This window comes from Mangifera indica, chromosome 6 (genome assembly GCF_011075055.1).
Source record: "Mangifera indica cultivar Alphonso chromosome 6, CATAS_Mindica_2.1, whole genome shotgun sequence".
Classification (NCBI taxonomy): Eukaryota; Viridiplantae; Streptophyta; class Magnoliopsida; order Sapindales; family Anacardiaceae; genus Mangifera; species Mangifera indica.
This window is the reverse complement of record NC_058142.1, coordinates 1032900-1053185: the sequence shown is the minus strand read 5'-3', so window position 1 is coordinate 1053185 and position 20286 is coordinate 1032900. Positions and strand designations below refer to the sequence as shown.

Sequence of the window (20286 nt, the reverse complement as noted above, 5' to 3'; positions counted from 1 at the left end):
AAAAAAAAAAAGGTCAAAGGACTTATTCCCACCCAAAGTTTGATGCACCCCTCAACTCCCACCCTTCACTTTTTGAAAACTCAAACACTTACCCATTATTCAACCTCTATTACATTTAGTTGTTAGTTGTAAAAAAAAAATGTCATTTCATCAATAATATTAAAATAAATATAATTTTATCTTATTTTCTTCCCTTATATTTTGAAAATTAATTTTTACCTAAACCTAAGTTTTGAAAAATCATTTCCCCCCCTAAGGTTTTTCCTTTTTCTTCCTTCCCTTCTCTGGCATCAAAATCCGATTGAACCCACCTTCTCCATCGTCAATCTCTCTCTCTCTCGACACTCTCACTCTCTAACCATATAGCCGACACACACTCTCTCTCTCTTTAAATCAATCGATTTATGAGACAAAGGAGAAGATCTTTCATCTCACATAGTGGTCGAGAAGCATGATGAAAATACAAGAGATGGCATGGTAAGAAGAATTCGTTGATTTATCATGCTTTCCGATTGATTCATGAGATGAAGGAAAAGACAAATCAATTGATTCGTCTTCTCTTTCATCTCACAAATTGACCAGATTCAAGGAGAGAGCATTAGCTTTGTAGTCAGAGTGAGAGCATCGATAGAGAGAGAGATTGTTGACAAAGAAGATGGGTTTGGTTGGATTCAGGTGACAACGAAGGGAGGGAAGAAAAATAAAAAATTTTAGGGGATGAAATATTAATTTTTAAAATTAAAAAAAAAAAGTTAAAATTATATTTATTTTAATATTATTAATAAAATAATATTGTTACCTTTAATTTTTAAATGTAATAAAGATTAGATAATTAATAAATATTTGAATTTTTAAAAAATATAACAATAGAGTTTAGAGCCATCAAACTGTGGGTGGGAAAAAGTTCAATGGGCAACAAAAAAAAACTTGTGAAGTATTGAGATAGTTCATCTCAGGTTTCAATGCGAGCAGCCACAAATTACATGCACACTTGTCTGGTTGTTAATAGGCCCCTTCAAACATTCTACCAAAACAGCAATGATGTGCCACCTCCTCGTTAATCAGCCAATTTCTTCTCTGATTCTTCAGCTATCCATGCCGATCACTCAATGATAGCCTCTTAAAAGCCTGGGCACTAGAGAAAAAAATAAACTTTTAAAATCTTGAAACACCGTAAATATCTCAAGTATTAATCTCCCACTTGCTCATCCGCAAGCATCACCTGATCCAAAGTCCCTTCCACCGTTGATCTTCCATAATACAAATCGAAATAGTTGCTATCTGTGTGACACATGTGAATATGTGTGGTGTTTTGCATATTAAAATGTTCAACATTTATGGTCGTTATCAGCTGTGACCCTCCAGCGTGTTGTGTTTTGTTTTTTTTAAAAACGTTTCGATTTTTTTTTTGGTTTGAGGAATGCACAGTTGTGGAGAGAGATGGGATTTTGTTTAATGAATGAAATCAGAGACTAGATTGTTGTGACGAGTTTGAAGCACGAAACTTCACAGTGTGTAATTGTAGTAACCATGGAAGTGGGTTTACAGTTACGGAGACCGTTGGGTTGCAGAGCTGTGTTTCACGAGAGAGGATTCTTTAAGTTCAAGCCTGTTTTGGGTTCCTTAGCTTTTGTCAATACAGTTCAATCTTTACAAGTAAGTTGTTGCTTTGCTTTATTCATTGTCTAATGCTTCTATTCAATGTTTTGTAGATTTTGAAGGTGGGACTTTATGTCTTCATTGATTTAATTTCCATTAGACATGATTTATTGTGCTCAGTATGTTATTGTAATTATACAATTCATTTGTATATTTTAATTTGATAATTACTTTCGTTATGATGTACTTTTGATTAGTTTCTGTGTATATCTTAGAACTTGTTACACAGAAGATATTGCTTGACTTTATTATGAAGAAATAAATAAAGTTCGTTTTTTATTCCATTTTCTTCATTTGAGGCATGGATTGTAACTAATTTTAATGAATAGACTATTATTATATTGGATCTCAAATGTTGATTCTTTTGCTTTCAGTTTTTATCATGGCGCACTGACTGTTCAGCTGGAGGAGTTTCTCATAAAATCTTTGCTAGTTCTGGTTGGTTTCTTGTGTTTATCTAGTTGAGCTAGTTGTATTCAAAGTTGATTAATACATATCTAGCAATGGATTATTTAGTTTATCTTTTTAATAGGTTTTTCTAGTAAGAGACGTAGAAGATTCTCACCGAGGCCTAAACTTTCTGCTCCGGAGGGGTTTATGCCAAAAGCACCTGGGGGAATGAGCACCCAGAAGAGGGATCAAAAGAATAATGATGATAAAAAAGGTTCAAGCATGCCAGTGTCGAGTTCCACCAAGAAAACAACTGAAAGGAAAGTTGCTATTGAGAAAGAGCCAGTAATCGATCTCCCCAAAAATAGGCAAATTGAGGAAGGAAATGTTGATGGAACTGTGAATAAAATCAAAGAAATACCAGGAATGAGTAAAAATTTGAGAGTCTCTAATAACAGTCAGTTGGCAGGAAATGGCAGTGTTGGTGATGATGCAACTACATTGCAAAAGAAAGAAACAACTTTTGAAGCTGATATTGAGAATGTGAAAGTTGATTCAGCCATAGAGGGAAAGCATTTGAATTCTGATAAGAGTCTTGCCTTTGTAATAGATGAAAGTTTTGATAGTGATGCAAAAGTATCTGACGATGCTTCTCAAAAATCAAAGATGGAGATGCAAGCAAAAGTAGAGTCAGTTTTCAAGGGAAAACATTTGACTCCTGATAAGAGCAGTGACTTTGTAAAAGATGCAGATATAGAGAGTGATATGAAGGTGTCTGATGATGCTTCTCTAAAATCAAAGATGGAGAGGGAAGCTGAATTAAAGATGGCGATGGAAGCCAAACTAAGGATGGAGATGGAAACCAAATTAAAGATGGAGATGGAAGCCAAATTAAAGAAGGAGATGGAAGCCAAATTAAAGTTGGAGATGGAAGCGAAATTGCGTAAACAGGAAATTGAGAAACTTGCTCAAGAAAACTTCCTGAGAGGAACAAAAATGTTTGTTTATCCTCAGGTGGTGAAACCTGATGAAGATATAGAGGTGTTCCTCAATAGGGGTCTCTCCACTCTAAATGATGAGCCAGATGTTCTAATAATGGGAGCCTTTAATGATTGGCGATGGAAGTCTTTTACAGCCAGGTTGAACAAAACCCAACTCCAAGGGGATTGGTGGTCATGTCAGCTTCATGTTCCTAAGGAATCCTATAAGATGGACTTTGTATTCTTCAATGGGCAAAACAAATATGATAATAATGATCAGAAAGATTTCTGCATAACTGTAGAACAGGGAATGGATGTCTTTGCATTTGAAGATTTCTTGCTTGAGGAGAAACGTAGAGAACAAGAGAAACTTGCTGCGGAGAAAGCTGAAAGGGAAAGACAAGAGGAAGAGCGGAGGCGGATAGAAGCAGAGAAGGCGGCAGATGAAGCTGATAAAGAGCAGGCAAAGAAGGAGACTGAAAGGAAAAGAGAAATGTTGCATCAGTTCATGAAAAAGGCTGCAAGATCAGTCGACAATGTGTGGTACATAGAGCCCAGTGAGTTTAAAGGAGGGGACTTAGTGAGGTTATATTATCATAAAAGCTCTGGTCCTCTTTCTCATGCTGAAGAGCTCTGGCTGCATGGGGGGTATAATAATTGGAAAGATGGATTGTCCATTGTCAGTAGGCTTGTCAGCTCAGAGAAAACAGGCTCTGATTGGTGGTATGCTGAAGGTACATATAATATAGTCTCTTTTCTGCAAGATGTTGCATTTTTTTATAACTGAAGATATTTACATGGTTTTCTGGATTGTGTTTAAAACAATTGAGTGAATATGCTAGTGGCAGCAATTGGGCCAGGATTTGATGCATATCTATCTTGGTTTCAATACCTGAAATTTCTTTCACACATATGAGAACTATGCACTGTGATTCATATGGAAACCTTTGTCTATATTTCACATGAATACTTTGCAATTTGTGGTTTCTTTTAACCCTTTGATGGGTTTAAGAAGCCATTTAAATCATGAAAAGATAAGTTCAGTGATTTGAAATCTCAAATCCTTTGGAGTTGACTGGGGATCCTTGAACAAGAAAAATGCCTTTTTGTTTTCTTATTTGTTTTTCCTTGTGAATAGAGCTTAATGTCATATTGTGTTGTGTGATAAAGACCATCAATTGCATTGCCTGATATACAACATGAATTTTATTTTGCCTCTACATTTTCTGCAGTTACTGTACCTGGTCGAGCCCTTGTGTTGGACTGGGTCTTCGCTGATGGACCACCACAGAATGCCAATGCGTATGATAACAATGGTCGTCTAGATTTCCATGCCATTGTTCCAAAAACCGTTTCTGAAGAACTGTATTGGGCTGAGGAGGAACACCAGACATACAGAAAACTCCAAGAGGAGAGGAGAAAAAGAGAGGAGGCTATCCGTGCAAAGGTCATTTTGATAAACTCTGCTTAGGAAAGCATGATTAAGATGATATTTTTTTAGATTTAATGTCTATGAAAAAACAACTTTTTTTGTTACTTCAATTTTTCACGTAAAATACATCCAATAACTTTGCAGATATATTAGGGTGTGATTAGTTACTAAGCTAGAATAGGTAGGACAGGGTCTCACCAGTCAAGTCGTGGTATGACAGTCCTTTCCTGTGCTTAGACTTGTTTTGACAAGTGTGAGGGTTGTGGCAGGTTTTTGCAATGGTAAGGATGGTTGTAGGAGGTTACGTTATCTACAAGTATATCTAGAGTCACTTTAGCTTAAGTTCAACTAAACTGTAGATTTGGTTTACAATTATTTCAGGTTCTTGTTGCTGATTTCTTATTTCTTTCTTTCATGTGTCAGGCTGAAAAAACTGCTCGTATGAAAGCTGAAACAAAGGAAAGAACTCTGAAAAGGTTTCTATTATCTCAAAAACATATAGTATATACAGATCCACTAGATGTTAAAGCGGGAGGTATGGTGACGGTTTTCTATAATCCAGCAAACACAGTTCTCAATGGAAAATCTGAAGTTTGGTTCAGGTGTTCATTTAATCGTTGGACTCATCGTATGGGTCCTTTGCCACCTCAGCAGATGTTGCCTGTGGAGAATAGTTCTCATGTCAAAACTACTGGTGAGTTATATTTCACAAAATACAAATTGAAAAATGATGTGAGAATTATGGGTTTTGTTTATGGTATGTATATCCCTCTTGTAAACTAAACTTGTAATTTTGCTGATAAAATGGAGCTATTCTGACCTTGTGTAATCTAATGCATGGAACTATTTGGTGTGAATAGTCAATCCGGAGTAATTTACAATGCAAAAAATGGTGACACTTTCTTGGGCTCCCTCTGTGGGCATTTGATTACTAATGATTTCATTTTTTTTCTTTCACAATTTTGAGTTCTGGACTGCAGTATTGTCCTTACACTTCATAGCAGTTCAGATTAAATAAGCATTTTGGAGGGTTCTAGATGCATCTCTCTTTAAAACTCACTGTACATATTTTGTATGGTTATTCACTTAACCTACCTTAGCTTTAAATTTAAGTGAGTGTCAGTAATTCCTTCCACCATCGCATGCGTTAAAAAAAAGGATGCCAAGCCATAGATCAAGCGTCCTAGATAGGATTTCATAAACTCATTACATCCTAGGTTGGGTTGAATAACATTCAGAAATCAGACTGTCTTAAAAAGAGCTTTATGGTTGTATTCTAGCTTAATTGCAGTTGCCATATCATTTTACAGCAGCAGATTACCTCCTTCTGGCAGAGAGACACATTACTTTAACGCATTCATTTATTATTTCTTTGGGACTCAACAATATTGTTTTGTCTTTGCAGTCAAGGTTCCATTGGACGCATACATGATGGATTTTGTATTCTCTGAGAGGCAAGAGGGGGGAATTTTTGACAACAAAAATGGCATGGATTACCACATCCCTGTCTCTGGAAGTGTTGCAAAGGAGCCACCAATGCACATTGTGCATGTTGCTGTTGAAATGGCTCCCATTGCTAAGGTAACTTTTGGCCTAAGTTAATTGGTGATTGTATAAAACAAGTTTTAGACACTGTTTGGAATGTACCTACTGTCAATGGATTTTTTTTTTTTTTTTTTTTGCATTTTTTTACTTGCTTGTGGCTTATATTCGTGCAATTTTAAATCGTAGGTGTCTGTTGTAATCGAAGATTTTATTTTCAAATTTAAAACCTGGGCATCTATTTTGTTTGCTGAGAATTTTATAATCCATTATGTGATGTGCTGTTGAGGAATCTTTCCAAGTACTTGTCTGCTAAAAAGAAGTAAAATATTTTAACTTGGTTAAATTGTTTTGGAACCGGAATGGAGTTTGATATTGTTAAACTTGAGAGCTGTTTTAACAAATGGTGAAATCAAAGAGAAACATATGAAATAATAGTTCATCAGTTTGTTGATATATTGCATATGAAATGCTTGCTTATTAAGCCTTTGGTATTTTTCTTGTCCTATGCTCTCTTACATCCCTTGTAGGTTGGAGGTCTTGGTGATGTTGTCACTAGTCTATCCCGTGCTGTTCAAGATTTAAATCACAACGTGGACATCATTCTCCCAAAGTATAACTGTCTGAAATATGACAATGTAAGCTTCATTGTTGTTGCTTGGCCACATTTTATTTCAAATCTTTCTGCTGGTGATCTATTTTCAGTTATAATTTTAATGTTGTAGGTCTATATTCTTGATAAGTTGGGCATACTCTTGGTAGTATTGGGGTTTTTATTAGTTCGTAGTCTCTTTCTAGGGAGTAACTGAATTATGAGTTGTTCCCCTCCACATTTAGTTGAAAGATGTGCTTTAAAGAGATTCATGTTTAATTCGGATGTAATTTTCTAACAGGGTTGAAATATTTTGTAACTGTCACACATTTCCTAATTTGTACCTTCCTTGACTCGTTTAAACACTGGCCTGCCAACCAATATTGATGTGAAATTATGATTTTAGTTACATATATTTTGCAATCACCAGACAACTATTGGTTATTTATAGTGTTTGGCATAAATTAGTTGAATAAATGTGTTCTGAACAGGTGAAGGACCTTGAGTCTCAAAGAAGCTATCACTGGGGTGGGACAGAGATAAAAGTTTGGGCTGGAAAGGTGGAAGGTCTTTCAGTCTACTTTTTGGAGCCTCAAAATGGGTAATCCTTCTCACAAGATGCACCATTATGTTTTCGTTCTCTATACCTAGTGTAATTCTTTCCAATATTTATACTCTTATGTTTGTAATTCTTAATATTTTTATTCGATCTTATAGCTCAGAAAGTTTGTCCAAATATCTTTATGTTTTGCCAATGTTTTTGGTGCTTTTTCCAAAAAATCAAATTCTTCGTACAACAGAATATATTTTGATAGGCTTTCTCAATGTTCTTGTTTCTTGTAGATTATTTTGGAAAGGCTGCATATATGGCTGCAATAATGATGGGGAGAGATTTGGTTTCTTTTGTCATGCTGCACTTGAATTTCTACTTCAAAGCGGATTTCATCCTGTAAGTGAATGTAGTGAGTGTTATGAACTTGTATGCTTTCGTCTTGCTAATTAAGTATCTTTGTTTGTGCCTAGACATGCATTTTCCAAGTGAAAAAAATCTCATTATCATATCTGTCATTATTAAGGCCACCTTTCACTAAAGGTTCTATTGTTGTTGTTATTGTTGGTTGCTCCTTTCTCTCTTTTCCATGATAAATAAGTCTTGAACCTAAAAATTATTCCTAGAAATTCTTCGAGTCAGAGATATAGCGTTTTCTTATCTTTCTGAATATCTGAGCCTCACATGACCTTAGATGTTCAAATATTTGACTGGTTCTTCAAATGGCAGGATATTCTTCATTGCCATGATTGGTCAAGTGCTCCTGTTTCCTGGTTGTTTAAGGACTACTATATGCAGTATGGTCTTAGTAAAACTCGAGTTGTCTTCACAATTCATAACCTCGAATTTGGGGCACAATTAATTGGGAAAGCTATGGCATACTCGCACAAAGCTACCACAGTGAGTATTTACAGTTTCCTATATCATTTGATGTTGATCATATTAAATGCAGATTGTTTTACCTGCTCATGTAGCAGTGTCTTTCTAGGATAGAAGTACTGCAAATAATGATTTAGTTTTATAGAAGTTCTACACCTAGGGAATGATTAATTAGAAAAGATTGGTCATATTTTTATCAAATTATTAAGGATAGCCTTCTGGTTTAGTAATGATAATGTGTTATCAGTTCTTGACATTGTTGGTTGAACTCTCACTTAGCCATTTAATATTTCTTATTGAAGAGACACAACCAGTTGTTTTTGCTTGTGGAAACCAAACATTATAAAATTCGGAAAGGGAAATGTTTTATATCATTATAGCAGCAAAGCTTTGTGACATAATTTACTGGACCACAATTGATCATAATTTGATGAGTAATCCAATGCTTAGCTTATAACAGCTATGTCCTTTTTATTCCTCACTAAATCTAGTGGAATTATTTTTTTGTGCTTTTCTGTTGTATCAATTTCTTAAAATGACTATGGCAAGTGCTGAACAAGTTCACAGTTCTGCAACATCTTCCATGTTATCCTTTCTGTGGTTTCCATCTTATTCACATTTATATCTGCAGGTATCTCCCACTTACTCAAAAGAGGTTGCCGGACATCCTGCGATTGCTCCTCATCTCTACAAATTCCATGGCATAATAAATGGAATTGACCAGGATATATGGGACCCATTTAACGATAAGTTGATTCCTGTAAGTAAACATTATTTTTGCTGGCTATGTTGCGGATTTAGGGAAATGCTGATGTTTTAGTTATGGTTCTCTGGTTCAAGTTGTCTTAAATTCTTGTTTCAAAGGACTATGTCTTCCATGCTTGGTAGAAACCATATATTTCAACTATCTAGAGTGTATAATAGTGAAGTAATCTAATTGCCGAGTTTCTTGATTCACTTGACAGGTGAAAAGAGGAAATTAATTTATTAAATAAGGTACTAAACAAAGGTTAACTAATATGGTAGCAGTTACAATAGAAAATCAATGTGAAAGATACTTTTGGACAAAGTGGAAATAGAATAATGGCCAACAAAAGCTTGAAACCGTTTGGAAATTCCTGTTTGCAATCTTTTTTAAACTTAGCATCTGTTAGGTACTTTGAGTGAATTCTGGCAGCAGTTCCCCTGAATAATGGTGATTCCAATATATACAATGTATTTCCAAATCAATGTAAACGAATTCCCTGCAATAGAGATTTACTTTTATATTGAATATCCTATGCTATACATTATTCTTCCATTCTCTTTAACTCATTCAAACATTCCCAGGTCTGATTCATAAATTAACAACAAACACACATCAACAAAAGGCTTCATTCATTTATCACATTCCAAAAGTTATATGTATATGTGTTTATATCAATGAAATGCTAAATACAGAAGTTCAATCACCACAACATCATAGTACTTTTCCAAAAGGCAGATAAACTGTACATCAAAATAACACTGCAGCAGTCTCCTAGGCACTTCGAGAGGCCTTACTCTCCCTTCTAACTGATGCTATTCTCTTCTGAATTCCATTTTGACTCTTCAGTCTGCCTTTTCTCCTTTTTGTTGCTCCCAACTACCAGATCTCTCACAGAAGTGTCCTGTTGCTTCACTGTGATTAGCTGCACTGATTCTTGTAAACTCGCTACCTGTTTTAGTTTCAAATTGCCAGGTGTACTCATTTTCTTGTCTCCCTGTTTTCTGTTCATTTGGGCCTGCCTTTTGCGTGGAATATAAACCCGAGACCTAACAGCATCTCTCGGCAGCAAACTGTTTGAAGTTGTTGTTTAGTATTTATCATTTGATTCCTTGTATTGTGTTAGGAACTCATAAATCTCTTAACTCTCAAACAATATATTGATTACCTTGATGTTCTCAAAAGCACCTTGTCAATTATTATCTTCTTAAATGAGAATAATAGCATTGGAGATAAAGTCCTTTAATGAAGACTTTGAATGATTTAGCTGACTAACAAATATAAGGAGGTTAACCTGCTTGCAGTGAGAACTAACTTCTAACTTGAGGACACATTATATGTCAATGAGTTTAATTTCTATTATAGATTAAACATTCTAACTAATTGCCTATGTTGATAGTTCTGTGTGGTTGTAGAGGTAGCTCTGCTTTATCAGTTATTTTTAGCTTTGGGTCACTATTTCAGCGAGTAAAGTTGTGGCTGATAAATGAAGCATTCTAGGTGTCATATACTTCAGAAAATGTTGATGAAGGAAAAAGAGCTGCCAAGGAAGCCTTGCAGCAAAGAGTTGGTTTGAAAAAGGCTGAACTGCCTTTAGTAGGAATTATTTCCCGTTTAACACGTCAAAAAGGTATCCATCTCATCAAGCATGCAATTTGGCGCACCATAGAGCGTAATGGACAGGTTGTTTTCTCTTTTTTGAATTTCCTTAAGATCTTTGTTATTATTTTCCTATAAGATGTTCTCTACCCACCACTTTTTTTCCCAAAGTATTTGTATTTGTGTTCTCATATCACGTATAATTTATAGTTCTATATAGTAGTGAAACCATAGTGAAAAAACTCATAGTGATTGTCTGACTGATTGTCATGAATAAACTCAGTGTGAAAAAATGTAATTGTTAGCATTTTCAGGCTTGTACTGACAGAGCATGTGATGCCAGGTTGTATTGCTTGGTTCTGCTCCAGATCCTGATATCCAGAATGATTTTGTGAATTTGGCCAATCAGTTGCATTCTGGCCATGGTGACCGTGCTCGTCTTTGTTTGACCTATGATGAGCCTCTTTCACACTTGGTATGTTCTCATTGAACTCTTAATCTTTGTTCTTTTTCCTTCTTTTACATTGTGATCTACTGTATATTCATCATAATTCCAAACTTTATAATCGGACTTCATAACAGATATATGCTGGGGCAGATTTCATGCTGGTTCCTTCCATTTTTGAGCCCTGTGGACTGACACAACTCACTGCCATGAGATATGGTTCAATACCTGTTGTTCGAAAAACTGGAGGTTTGTACCTAAAAGTCATTTCAATGAATATGTCATATCAGGTTTATATCTCATATCTGTGATTTAGTTTAAAAATTAAAAAAGATACTTCTCAAACTGCTTTTGATCTAAAATCTAAAATGAGACGTTTAGTGTAATTACTGGAATTTCAGGAATGGCCCTCTATATTGCCTTTTTTCCTTCATGAAAAACATGATTATATGGTTTTCGGTGGATGATTCATTAGTTTTCCAGTTGATTACTGACGCCTTGTTAAAGTTCGTCATCCTGCTACCATGTTTATTGAGCCCTGTTAGTTCATCAGTGAAAATGTTGTATTTGACTGCACAATTATCTCATATCTGTGATTTAGTTTAAAAATTAAAAAAGATACTTCTCAAACTGCTTTTGATCTAAAATCTAAAATGAGACGTTTAGTGTAATTACTGGAATTTCAGGAATGGCCCTCTATATTGCCTTTTTTCCTTCATGAAAAACATGATTATATGGTTTTCGGTGGATGATTCATTAGTTTTCCAGTTGATTACTGACGCCTTGTTAAAGTTCGTCATACTGCTACCATGTTTATTGAGCCCTGTTAGTTCATCAGTGAAAATGTTGTATTTGACTGCACAATTTTCAATTTACTTCTTTCTGTAGGACTTTATGACTCTGTGTTTGATGTTGACCATGATAAAGAGAGAGCAGCAGCCCAAGGACTTGAACCAAATGGATTTAATTTTGATGGAGCTGATACTGCCGGAGTTGATTATGCTCTCAACAGGTGAGCAAATTTATTTTTTGTCCAACAAAGTTTTCAATACCTTGATATGAGGAAATCATTTCGTGCTTTGAGAGGGCCCTAGATATGGGCTACTAAATGGACCTCTTTCATATAGTCATTGGAGTCCTCTCCTAAAAGTCATTTAAACATATATATGAATATCCCACCTTGATTGGGACTGCTAACAAAAGATTGGTTAAATAGCCTGTGAATTTTTAAAACAAAATTATGGTAGAGTATGTGTCCAAAGTGAATAATATCTTAACAATGGACAAACTTTTTGATGTTAAAACTGATCTATAACATGATGAAATAATTTGTAGCATATTGTCTTTCTTTCTCACAAGCACATGGGTGTGCATGTCCGCACCCACTGACTCAGGCATACATGTATTAGTTATGTCGATGTACTATATTCCTTTATGTAGTTCTTATAGAAGTTGATTCTTCAGGGCAATATCTGCTTGGTATGATGGTCGAGATTGGTTTAACTCATTACGCAAGAAAGTGATGGAGCAAGACTGGTCCTGGAACCGGCCTGCTCTTGACTACGTGGAGCTTTACCATGCAGCTCGTAAATATTGATTATGCAGGGAGAGTGTGCTGCAGATATTTCCCATCATAGCTTGTACAGATTCAGAGACATTTGTTTAGATTTTTTGTCGTTGAAAAGCTTAATTAATTGCAGACAGTTCACCATAGCCAGAATCTTTCAAGGTGTCCCGAATAATGTGTAGCATAAAACAATTAGTCAGTTTCACGATATTATATATTTCTGAGCATTGCTACCTAATGTCTCAGAAAAATAAAGTGTATCAAGAATAAAGGAAATGAAAGGTGAAAAAACCTGACGATGTCATGTTGGAGTTCCAGAAACTTTAACCCAGTATTCGGATCCTGATATTACAGACAGCTACCTTTTTACAGAAACTTTATTTTTGTTTTGCTATCACTCTTTCGGCAGCTTGTTATCGAAGTTCAATTGATCATGCAATATTTCCAGATTAATACATAAATTGGTTCTAATCAGCCACAAGTAAATGCTTCTCCAGGCTTAATGCTTACTGGTGGTGACATTGATAATCATGTTCAAATTTTATGGCACCAATGAAAGCACTGCTAGTTGTATCTTCGGTGTCATCACTTCATGATGATATTTTAACCCCACCAGTGTATAAGGGGGCACATAATTATATTTGGTTGAAAGGTAACTTTTGCTCATCCTGGGGCAGATATTATTTGCTGATTTTGCTGTTTTCTGCAGAGTCCCCTTATGACAGTCTGTTGCTTAAGCATGGCTGATTGTCACATCACATGTCCCCTTATGACAGTCTTTTAGCATCTCTAAGCTAGGTGGAATATAGATGCATGCCTAACATCTCTTATACTTTCCTGATTTGAAATTTGTACACGGGTTTTGAAATAAGAAGGTACCAAAATATACTGGAATCCTAGGCAAATAGTAAGTTGTTGTAAAACATACAAAAATAGACTCCAAGAAAGAGGCAAGAGGGAAAATCTTTATTGGCCTATTAACCACGAAAATTGTCTTATCATCTTGTGATGCGTTGAAATTTGAGTGACCAACACTTTGTGTGGAAATGATAGTCGTGTGACCGAACAAGGTTGGGCAGTGGAGGCCAAAGAGCCGACTAAATCCTTGGAAAGTTGAAGAATGAAAATATGGAAGATGATGGATATGGTGGATTCAATCAATATTATTAGTAAAATAAATAATATTATTAGATATATAAATGAGTCGATTTTAAAAAAAAAATTAATCATTTTAATCAAATAATATATTCAAATTGAATTTAATTTGTATCATATTATCCCAAACAATAGGCTAGGGTTGAGGTTATATTTATAGTCAAGCAAATCTTTTCAATGGTAGATGTTGATCATTATAAGCATTTTAGTTAGTTGTATATTGTCCATTGGAGCCGTTTTACCACCTTTCATAGGTGGGATTAATTTCGTGACTTTATGATTAAAAGTAGGATATTAATATATATAAATAAATTAACGTATTATCATATTAAGTAATATTATACATAAACAATTATTATAATTTTATACATAAACAATAATATATCACTATATGATTGAATGTTGATTTATCTCTAATTAAAAATTATATAATCATAATATAATACGTTATTATTTGTGTATAAAATGATATATTTAATTTTATTATATCATATTATTATACGATTTTAAATTAATAATAAAATAAATAATTAGATCACTTAATCACATAAAAATATATCAATCTTTTTATATGAATTAGTATTCATCATTTAATGTATATAATGTTATTTATTCATTATCGACATGAGAAAATTTGTACATATATCAAAACTTTTTGAAAAGTATTAAAATATTTCTCTAAAATTACAAAAATCCCATTAAAAAATAAAACTCCCTATAAATATCAACTGCAAAATATATAAAAGGCATTTTTAATACTTTCTCAAAATTGTTGGGGCGATTTAGTCATCTTAATTATTATATTTTAAGAAAGCGAATCCGATCAATAAAGTGGCTGTAGTTTAGTGGTAAGAATTCCACGTTGTGGCCGTGGAGACCTGGGCTCGAATCCCAGCAGCCACAAAATTTTCTTTTTTGCCCTTTTTAAAATTTTTCTCGACCCTTTGAATGGTTTTTTTTTTAAATTTTTTTCGCATAATTCAATTATCTACCTTTTTATCCACAAATTAAATATTTAGTTTATAAGCACAAAGTCTCTCTCTCTCTCTCTCTCTCTCCCTCTCTCTCTCTATATATATATATATATAATGATGTAACCCATCTACCTATAAATTGCATGAGAATACGGTTGGCAATTTTTGACACCCTTTTAAATTGATATGTAAAAAATGGATTCAAATTGAGTATTTGTCATAGGAATTATAATTTAGGTCAAACTTATATATAAATTATAATTTGTTCAAATTAACCTTTATAATAAAATCCGAATGTAAGTGTCGTGTCATATTGTATTCATGTTCTATTGTTTTGTGTTCAGATTGTGTTATTTTGTATTAAAACAACTCAATTAAGCTTATGTATACGTCAAAAAAATAATGTTATATGCACCCAATTAATATTTAAAATTGAGCATATACATAATTTTGTTGAAATGAAAAACATATAAAATTTATCGTTTTCGTATAAAAACATATTAATTTTGATTGGATTTAGATTGAGTAGTTGTCATATGAATTCTAATTTAGGCCATATTTAAGTTAAATCTGTATACAAAACGAGATATATTCAAGTTGACCTTCATAATAAAACTCAAATATAAGTATTACATCATGTCATATTCAAGTTATATCGTGTATATATTGTGTTGTTTTATGTTTAAATTATATTATTTTATGTTAAAACAAGTCAATTCGTGTTATGTATAAATGAAAATATATATATATATCCAAATTGATTATGTTTAATTTTATTAAAATAAAAAACATGTAAAATATATTATTTTGATTAGAAACATATTGATTAATATCAAATATGTTATGATGTGACAAATTTGCTCCTTAAATTAATCAAATTAGATTATATCGTGTGAATAAGTTGACTCTGGTTTGAATTAAGGAAATTAAATTCTAATGCCCGAAATGATATGATATGAACAGCCTCCATCTCCTGCAAGGTATACACGAGAAGGATCAAGAATATGGCCATAATTAACAACATTAATTAAGCTAATTAATTAAACCTGATGCCACGTTTCATTTAATGATAATATAAATTAATTGGGATATTATGCTTGTCCCCTCCCTCTCTAACAGCCAAATATATAAATATATATATATTTTTTATGAAAAGGATAAGTCAGCTGATTTCACACTACCAGGCTTAGTTGTAATTGCCATTTCCATGATTCTTTCATTCTTTCTTTCAAAGTGTGACACCAATTATTTGAGAACAACTTTTTTAAAGTAAGTGGGCTTAAACCTTTCATTTTATTTTTATCATGCTGGCTTTATGCATGGGAAGCTGCCAAATTGATAGTCTGATTGAAAAAAATAACAGCTTATGGAGCTGTCGGCTTTCCATAAGCCAATTTGGGGTTTGAATTTTGTTCATTCGATCGAGCTCAATTATGTTAGTATATTTTTCAAATTTAGAATATTTAATTAAATAATTTACAAGTTTTTAAATTGTTAAAACGTATTTTGACATCTCTTATTCTATCATTGCCCTTGCATATAATGTTATTATATTTAATTATAACATTGAAAATTTGTATTATTAACTTTTAACTCTCAATGTATATATACTATTAAGTAAATTTTTACCATTGTTATATAATAATGACTTGAATTATAAAAAAAAGTTATTCGAATCTAGAAAGTATAGATTCAAGATGTGAATTTTCTAAAAAATTTATGATGATAGCAGAAAGATTAGGTCATGGAGACCACATGATTTAATAGATAAATCTCTACAAAAAATTAAAAAAAACTAGATGTTTGATGCAAAATTTTATGATATAGAAAATTTAGGAAAGAAAGAATAGGCAGGAAAAAAAAAAATCTTCTTATTGATCTATTATTATACATGAATGGTAGAAAAATCAAAATTAAATGTAATGTGCAATGGATAGGATAATAGCAACTTACAATAAAGAATGTATATTCTTCAAATAGAACAAGCGTTTTCTATTTACATTTTCTTTGTCTTATAATCTTTTTTATTTATAGTAAATATTTTGACTTTTCAAAATTTTCGTGTAAATACTAGGGTTGTTGTATATAGTATTTTTGTATTTTCCTATTTGTATTATTTGAGTTTCATAACAATAATTTATCTTTATGAATAAAGGTTTAGACAACAATACATATAGTTGAGTATATATATAATATATTATTATATGATTGAGTGTTATATTTTATCTTAATTTAAAATTATTTAATTATTTTATAATATATATCAAATATAAACTTACCTGTATATTTAAAGTGAGAATACCTCATCTCCAACTAATTATAAAATTCAAGCTTGTCACTGCAACTGCATCAACTACATTAGCGTTACTTCTTAATCCCCACAACCCAAAGAAACAGTCAAGAATTTGGTTCTGTGTGTGTGTGTGTGTGTGTGTATGTTAACCGAAACCTTGAGGCTTGAGTGCTTTTACTGCCAGCCTCCTTGAGCACCCTTCCCTAGAAACAGTCTTAAAAAGGTTGTCACTTTGGCACATATATTAGAGAGATGAGCTTTCAGTCAGTGGTTGAGCTTTTTCACTGCTGACGCCGAATCAGGAAATGAGTTGTAGTTGGGGATAAGGTTATTACGGAAATCAGTGACGTTGGTCAGACCAATGCTTTCTCTCCACCTTTCCCAATCAAAAGCCACCTTCTCCAGTGCTTCAAATAAACATATATATTATACATACATAATGAGCTCTATCAATGCACAATGGATAAAACTGTGCAGCCCCGTATCAAAAGACCCTCTACAGCTCTCTACAGTTTCTCGCTTTTAACAAGTCATAATTTTTCAAGTAGGTTGTTTCAGATTTTGTGACAACTGAGATTCTATCAGAACCCATAATGTTTGCTTCTTTTTTGGTTTTGTTTTGTTTTCTTTTCCATTTGAAGTTTTGATTTGAGAAGCCTTTAAAGCGAAAGAAAGAAAGAAAGAAAGAAAGAAAAAAGAGGGGTTAGGATAGTTCATCAACATTGTATACAGTCTGTTTTTATTGTCTCTTTCCTCTTCTGCTGTTGCAGGGTACTGCCATTTTGAGGCACTTGAAAATCTGGGATTTTATTTGGAAGTATTATTGAAACTTTCATGAAAGGGTTGTCATCTTATCTAGTTTTGCCCTGGTTAGTTTTATGATGTTTTTTCTTTTTTAAAACAAGTGTTCATTTTGAATTTATCCTTGAAAAGCTCTGATTCTTCTGGAGGATATTGAAACAAAGGCAAGGTAGATTCCTGATATTATTCTCTTACATCACTTTCTCCTTTTTGATTCCCAAGAAAATAACTCATTTGCAAATCAGAAGGAAAATTTAAATAGAAAAAAAATTCACCTTTAACTTTTTGCTCCTCCTATTTATACCAATCAAAGTTACTCTACACTTGAAATCGTCTCTTTCTCTGCTCTGGTCTAGTTTTGGTCTTTCAGTTTCCAGTTTTTTGCTCAAATTTTGATTTTGAATCTTTTGTTTGTTCTTTTAAAACTTTTTTGACTAAGTAGTCATGGAAGATCGGCAATATGGTATTATGAGCCAGAGCAGTGAGGTTGGTGGTAGAAGATCAATGATGAATGAAGATTTTGAAGAAGAAGATCTTTGGTCTTTTGTGAAAGAAAGTGAAGAAGATTCAAGTCCTAAAGGGAACTCTGCTGATTCTTCTTCTGCATGGCGTTTCACCTCAGCTGCAAGAATGATTCCAAGGTCTAATAATATGCCAAAGACAGCCCATGAAGCCAACAACGTGGTTCAAGTTCAACAATCATCAGCTCCTATGAACATCCCTGATTGGTCAAAGATTTATGGGAAAAATGCAAACGTGGGCTCATCAAGAAATGGCTCATGGGTTGATAATAATGGTATTAGTTATAATGATGGTGATAATGAAGATTATGATGAAGAGAATATGGTACCTCCTCATGAATGGTTAGCTAGAAAGCTTGCTAGGAACAAAATTTCTTCTTTCTCAGTGTGTGAAGGAATTGGAAGGACTCTGAAAGGTAGAGATCTTAGCAAAGTGAGGAATGCTATTTTGACCAAAACTGGTTTCTTAGAGTAATCTATCTAATGTCATCACCACCATCAAACCATTAAGTTCATCAATCATCTCACGGATTCCATTAATCTCTTTTTGTTTATTTTAGTCACTATTGCTACTGATACAGTATGCAATGGAGAGTCCAGCGGGGAGGTCAGGAACCAGAAATAGAGAGTCCCTAAAAGAAGTCAGAGCTGCCCTTTTGATGCGGGTTTTACAAGAAGAGAGAAACTAGGGAGAAAAAAAAGGGCATTCTCTGAGATTTTGTCTGTTAGTCGGGTAGAATTTGTGTTTTGGGTAAAGGGAATGCAGCTGTGGACTGTAGCCAGAGTGTGTAAAAGTTGAATTATTAGTTAAACTTCATGTCTGCCTAATCTTATCTGCTTTTTGGCTGCTTCTGCATCCTTCTACTATTAGATTTTAGTACTTTAAATTTGTTTGTAGTACTTCAATAGTCTCGTACAAGCTCTCTTATGTTTGTTTTGCTTTAAACTATTATGTACCCTCATCTCAATCTCATTTCATCTCCTTAATTCTTACAAAATGTGTTTGATGAAACCTAACTGTAGAAAAAAGGATAATAGATTGTGTATGTGATCACTAAAGTAAATAATTACGCATAAAAAGAAAGAATATACGTGATTTATTTTGGTTTATTTAAATCCTAATTATATCCAATATACGTAATACTATTTAATATTTTATTACTTCTTTACTTACAGTAAGTATATTTGCTATATAATTGTTTCAAAATAATGTGTATATATATAAGGATTATCATTTTTAAATCAAACTCTTTTAGGATGTTTATTATGACACTAAATTTTACTAGGATTCTTTTTTAGAAAAATTTTAAAATGACAATTCTATAATATGATAAGAAATGAGTGGATAATTAAACATAACTTATAAGTTCAGGAAGTACCTTTTACACCTTTGTCTGCTTGTTGGAGAGTAAAACTCTTATCCATTGACAGGGTAATGAGATTTGTATGCATCTGTGTATTACTTTATAAATAAAGTGATTGTCAATTCCATCATTCACATCAAAACCAATCGGTTGAACTCATAAGTCTATCTTCTTGTTTAAATTTAGTGCTTAGCTTGGCTTTAGTCTAGTGGATGTGAAGTTTATTTATCCTGAAGGAAATCTCATAGGTATCCATCCAAGACTCTTTTGCACATGAATTTAGGGGCCACCACTAATGCTTAAAAGTTCAGTAAGAGAATAGTCTTGCTCCTTTTTCTTGGACAGATTCTTATTATTTACATGGTATCATCTGTGACAGTAATTCTATATCTATAAACACAAGAAGTTCCAGATTCCACTAGATGGTTGGCTTGGCTATATCCCCTTCTACCGACAAGAATAATTATGATATTTTTCTCAAGAAAAAAAATTATTCCTATGCATTTACTTTTACCTCAAATTTCACCATATTAAGCATCACCAAAAGTGTTTAAGGACCACCCACAAGTCCGCTGTGCCATCGAACACAACAAGTAGTCCTTCCATTTCCGTAGTTCTAATCTAATACGTCAATTTAATTCTTTTCAACTTTGTTGTTGTGGATGGGATTTCTTATATCTAAATGCGCCTCCATGTTTTTTTGGCATTATCATGTGCTTTACACATTAGCAATAGTGCAGCATATGCTTGGTACATCAAAAGTGGTTTGTCCCTTGCCAGTGGCTGCTAAATCATCAG

General features: G+C 33.4%; 2 protein-coding genes and 1 non-coding gene across 3 annotated transcripts; all 3 read left to right on the top strand.

Moving 5' to 3' along the window:
* The first annotated feature begins 1018 nt into the window (after positions 1-1018).
* LOC123218689 (starch synthase 3, chloroplastic/amyloplastic-like) lies at positions 1019-12775 on the top strand. Its single transcript, XM_044640236.1, has 16 exons — positions 1019-1656; positions 2034-2097; positions 2192-3763; positions 4262-4476; positions 4885-5155; positions 5867-6042; positions 6534-6641; positions 7087-7196; positions 7439-7544; positions 7875-8045; positions 8656-8784; positions 10270-10452; positions 10712-10843; positions 10951-11062; positions 11702-11825; positions 12278-12775. The coding sequence occupies exons 1-16, from the start codon at positions 1531-1533 to the stop codon at positions 12408-12410; spliced, it is 3732 nt and encodes a 1243-aa protein (XP_044496171.1). The 5' UTR covers positions 1019-1530; the 3' UTR covers positions 12411-12775.
* A 1591-nt stretch (positions 12776-14366) lies between these two features.
* TRNAH-GUG lies at positions 14367-14438 on the top strand. The gene has a single exon. It is a non-coding gene; the product is annotated as a tRNA-His (tRNA).
* Positions 14439-17276: 2838 nt separating this feature from the next.
* Positions 17277-18990, top strand: LOC123219617. The gene has a single exon (XM_044641621.1). It carries the CDS (start codon positions 18048-18050, stop codon positions 18597-18599), a length of 552 nt encoding a protein of 183 aa, XP_044497556.1. The 5' UTR covers positions 17277-18047; the 3' UTR covers positions 18600-18990.
* The last annotated feature ends 1296 nt before the right edge of the window (positions 18991-20286 follow it).

What these genes read in the sequence shown, in the direction of transcription:
- LOC123219617 (XM_044641621.1), top strand. Translation starts at nt 18,048, where the DNA reads ATGGAAGATCGGCAATATGGTATTATGAGCCAGAGCAGTGAGGTTGGT.
- LOC123218689 (XM_044640236.1), top strand. Translation starts at nt 1,531, where the DNA reads ATGGAAGTGGGTTTACAGTTACGGAGACCGTTGGGTTGCAGAGCTGTG. An exon ending in TTCTCATGTCAAAACTACTG is followed by an intron (nt 5,156 to 5,866) that starts GTGAGTTATATT and finishes TTGTCTTTGCAG; the next exon opens with TCAAGGTTCCATTGGACGCA. An exon ending in ACTGTCTGAAATATGACAAT is followed by an intron (nt 6,642 to 7,086) that starts GTAAGCTTCATT and finishes TGTTCTGAACAG; the next exon opens with GTGAAGGACCTTGAGTCTCA.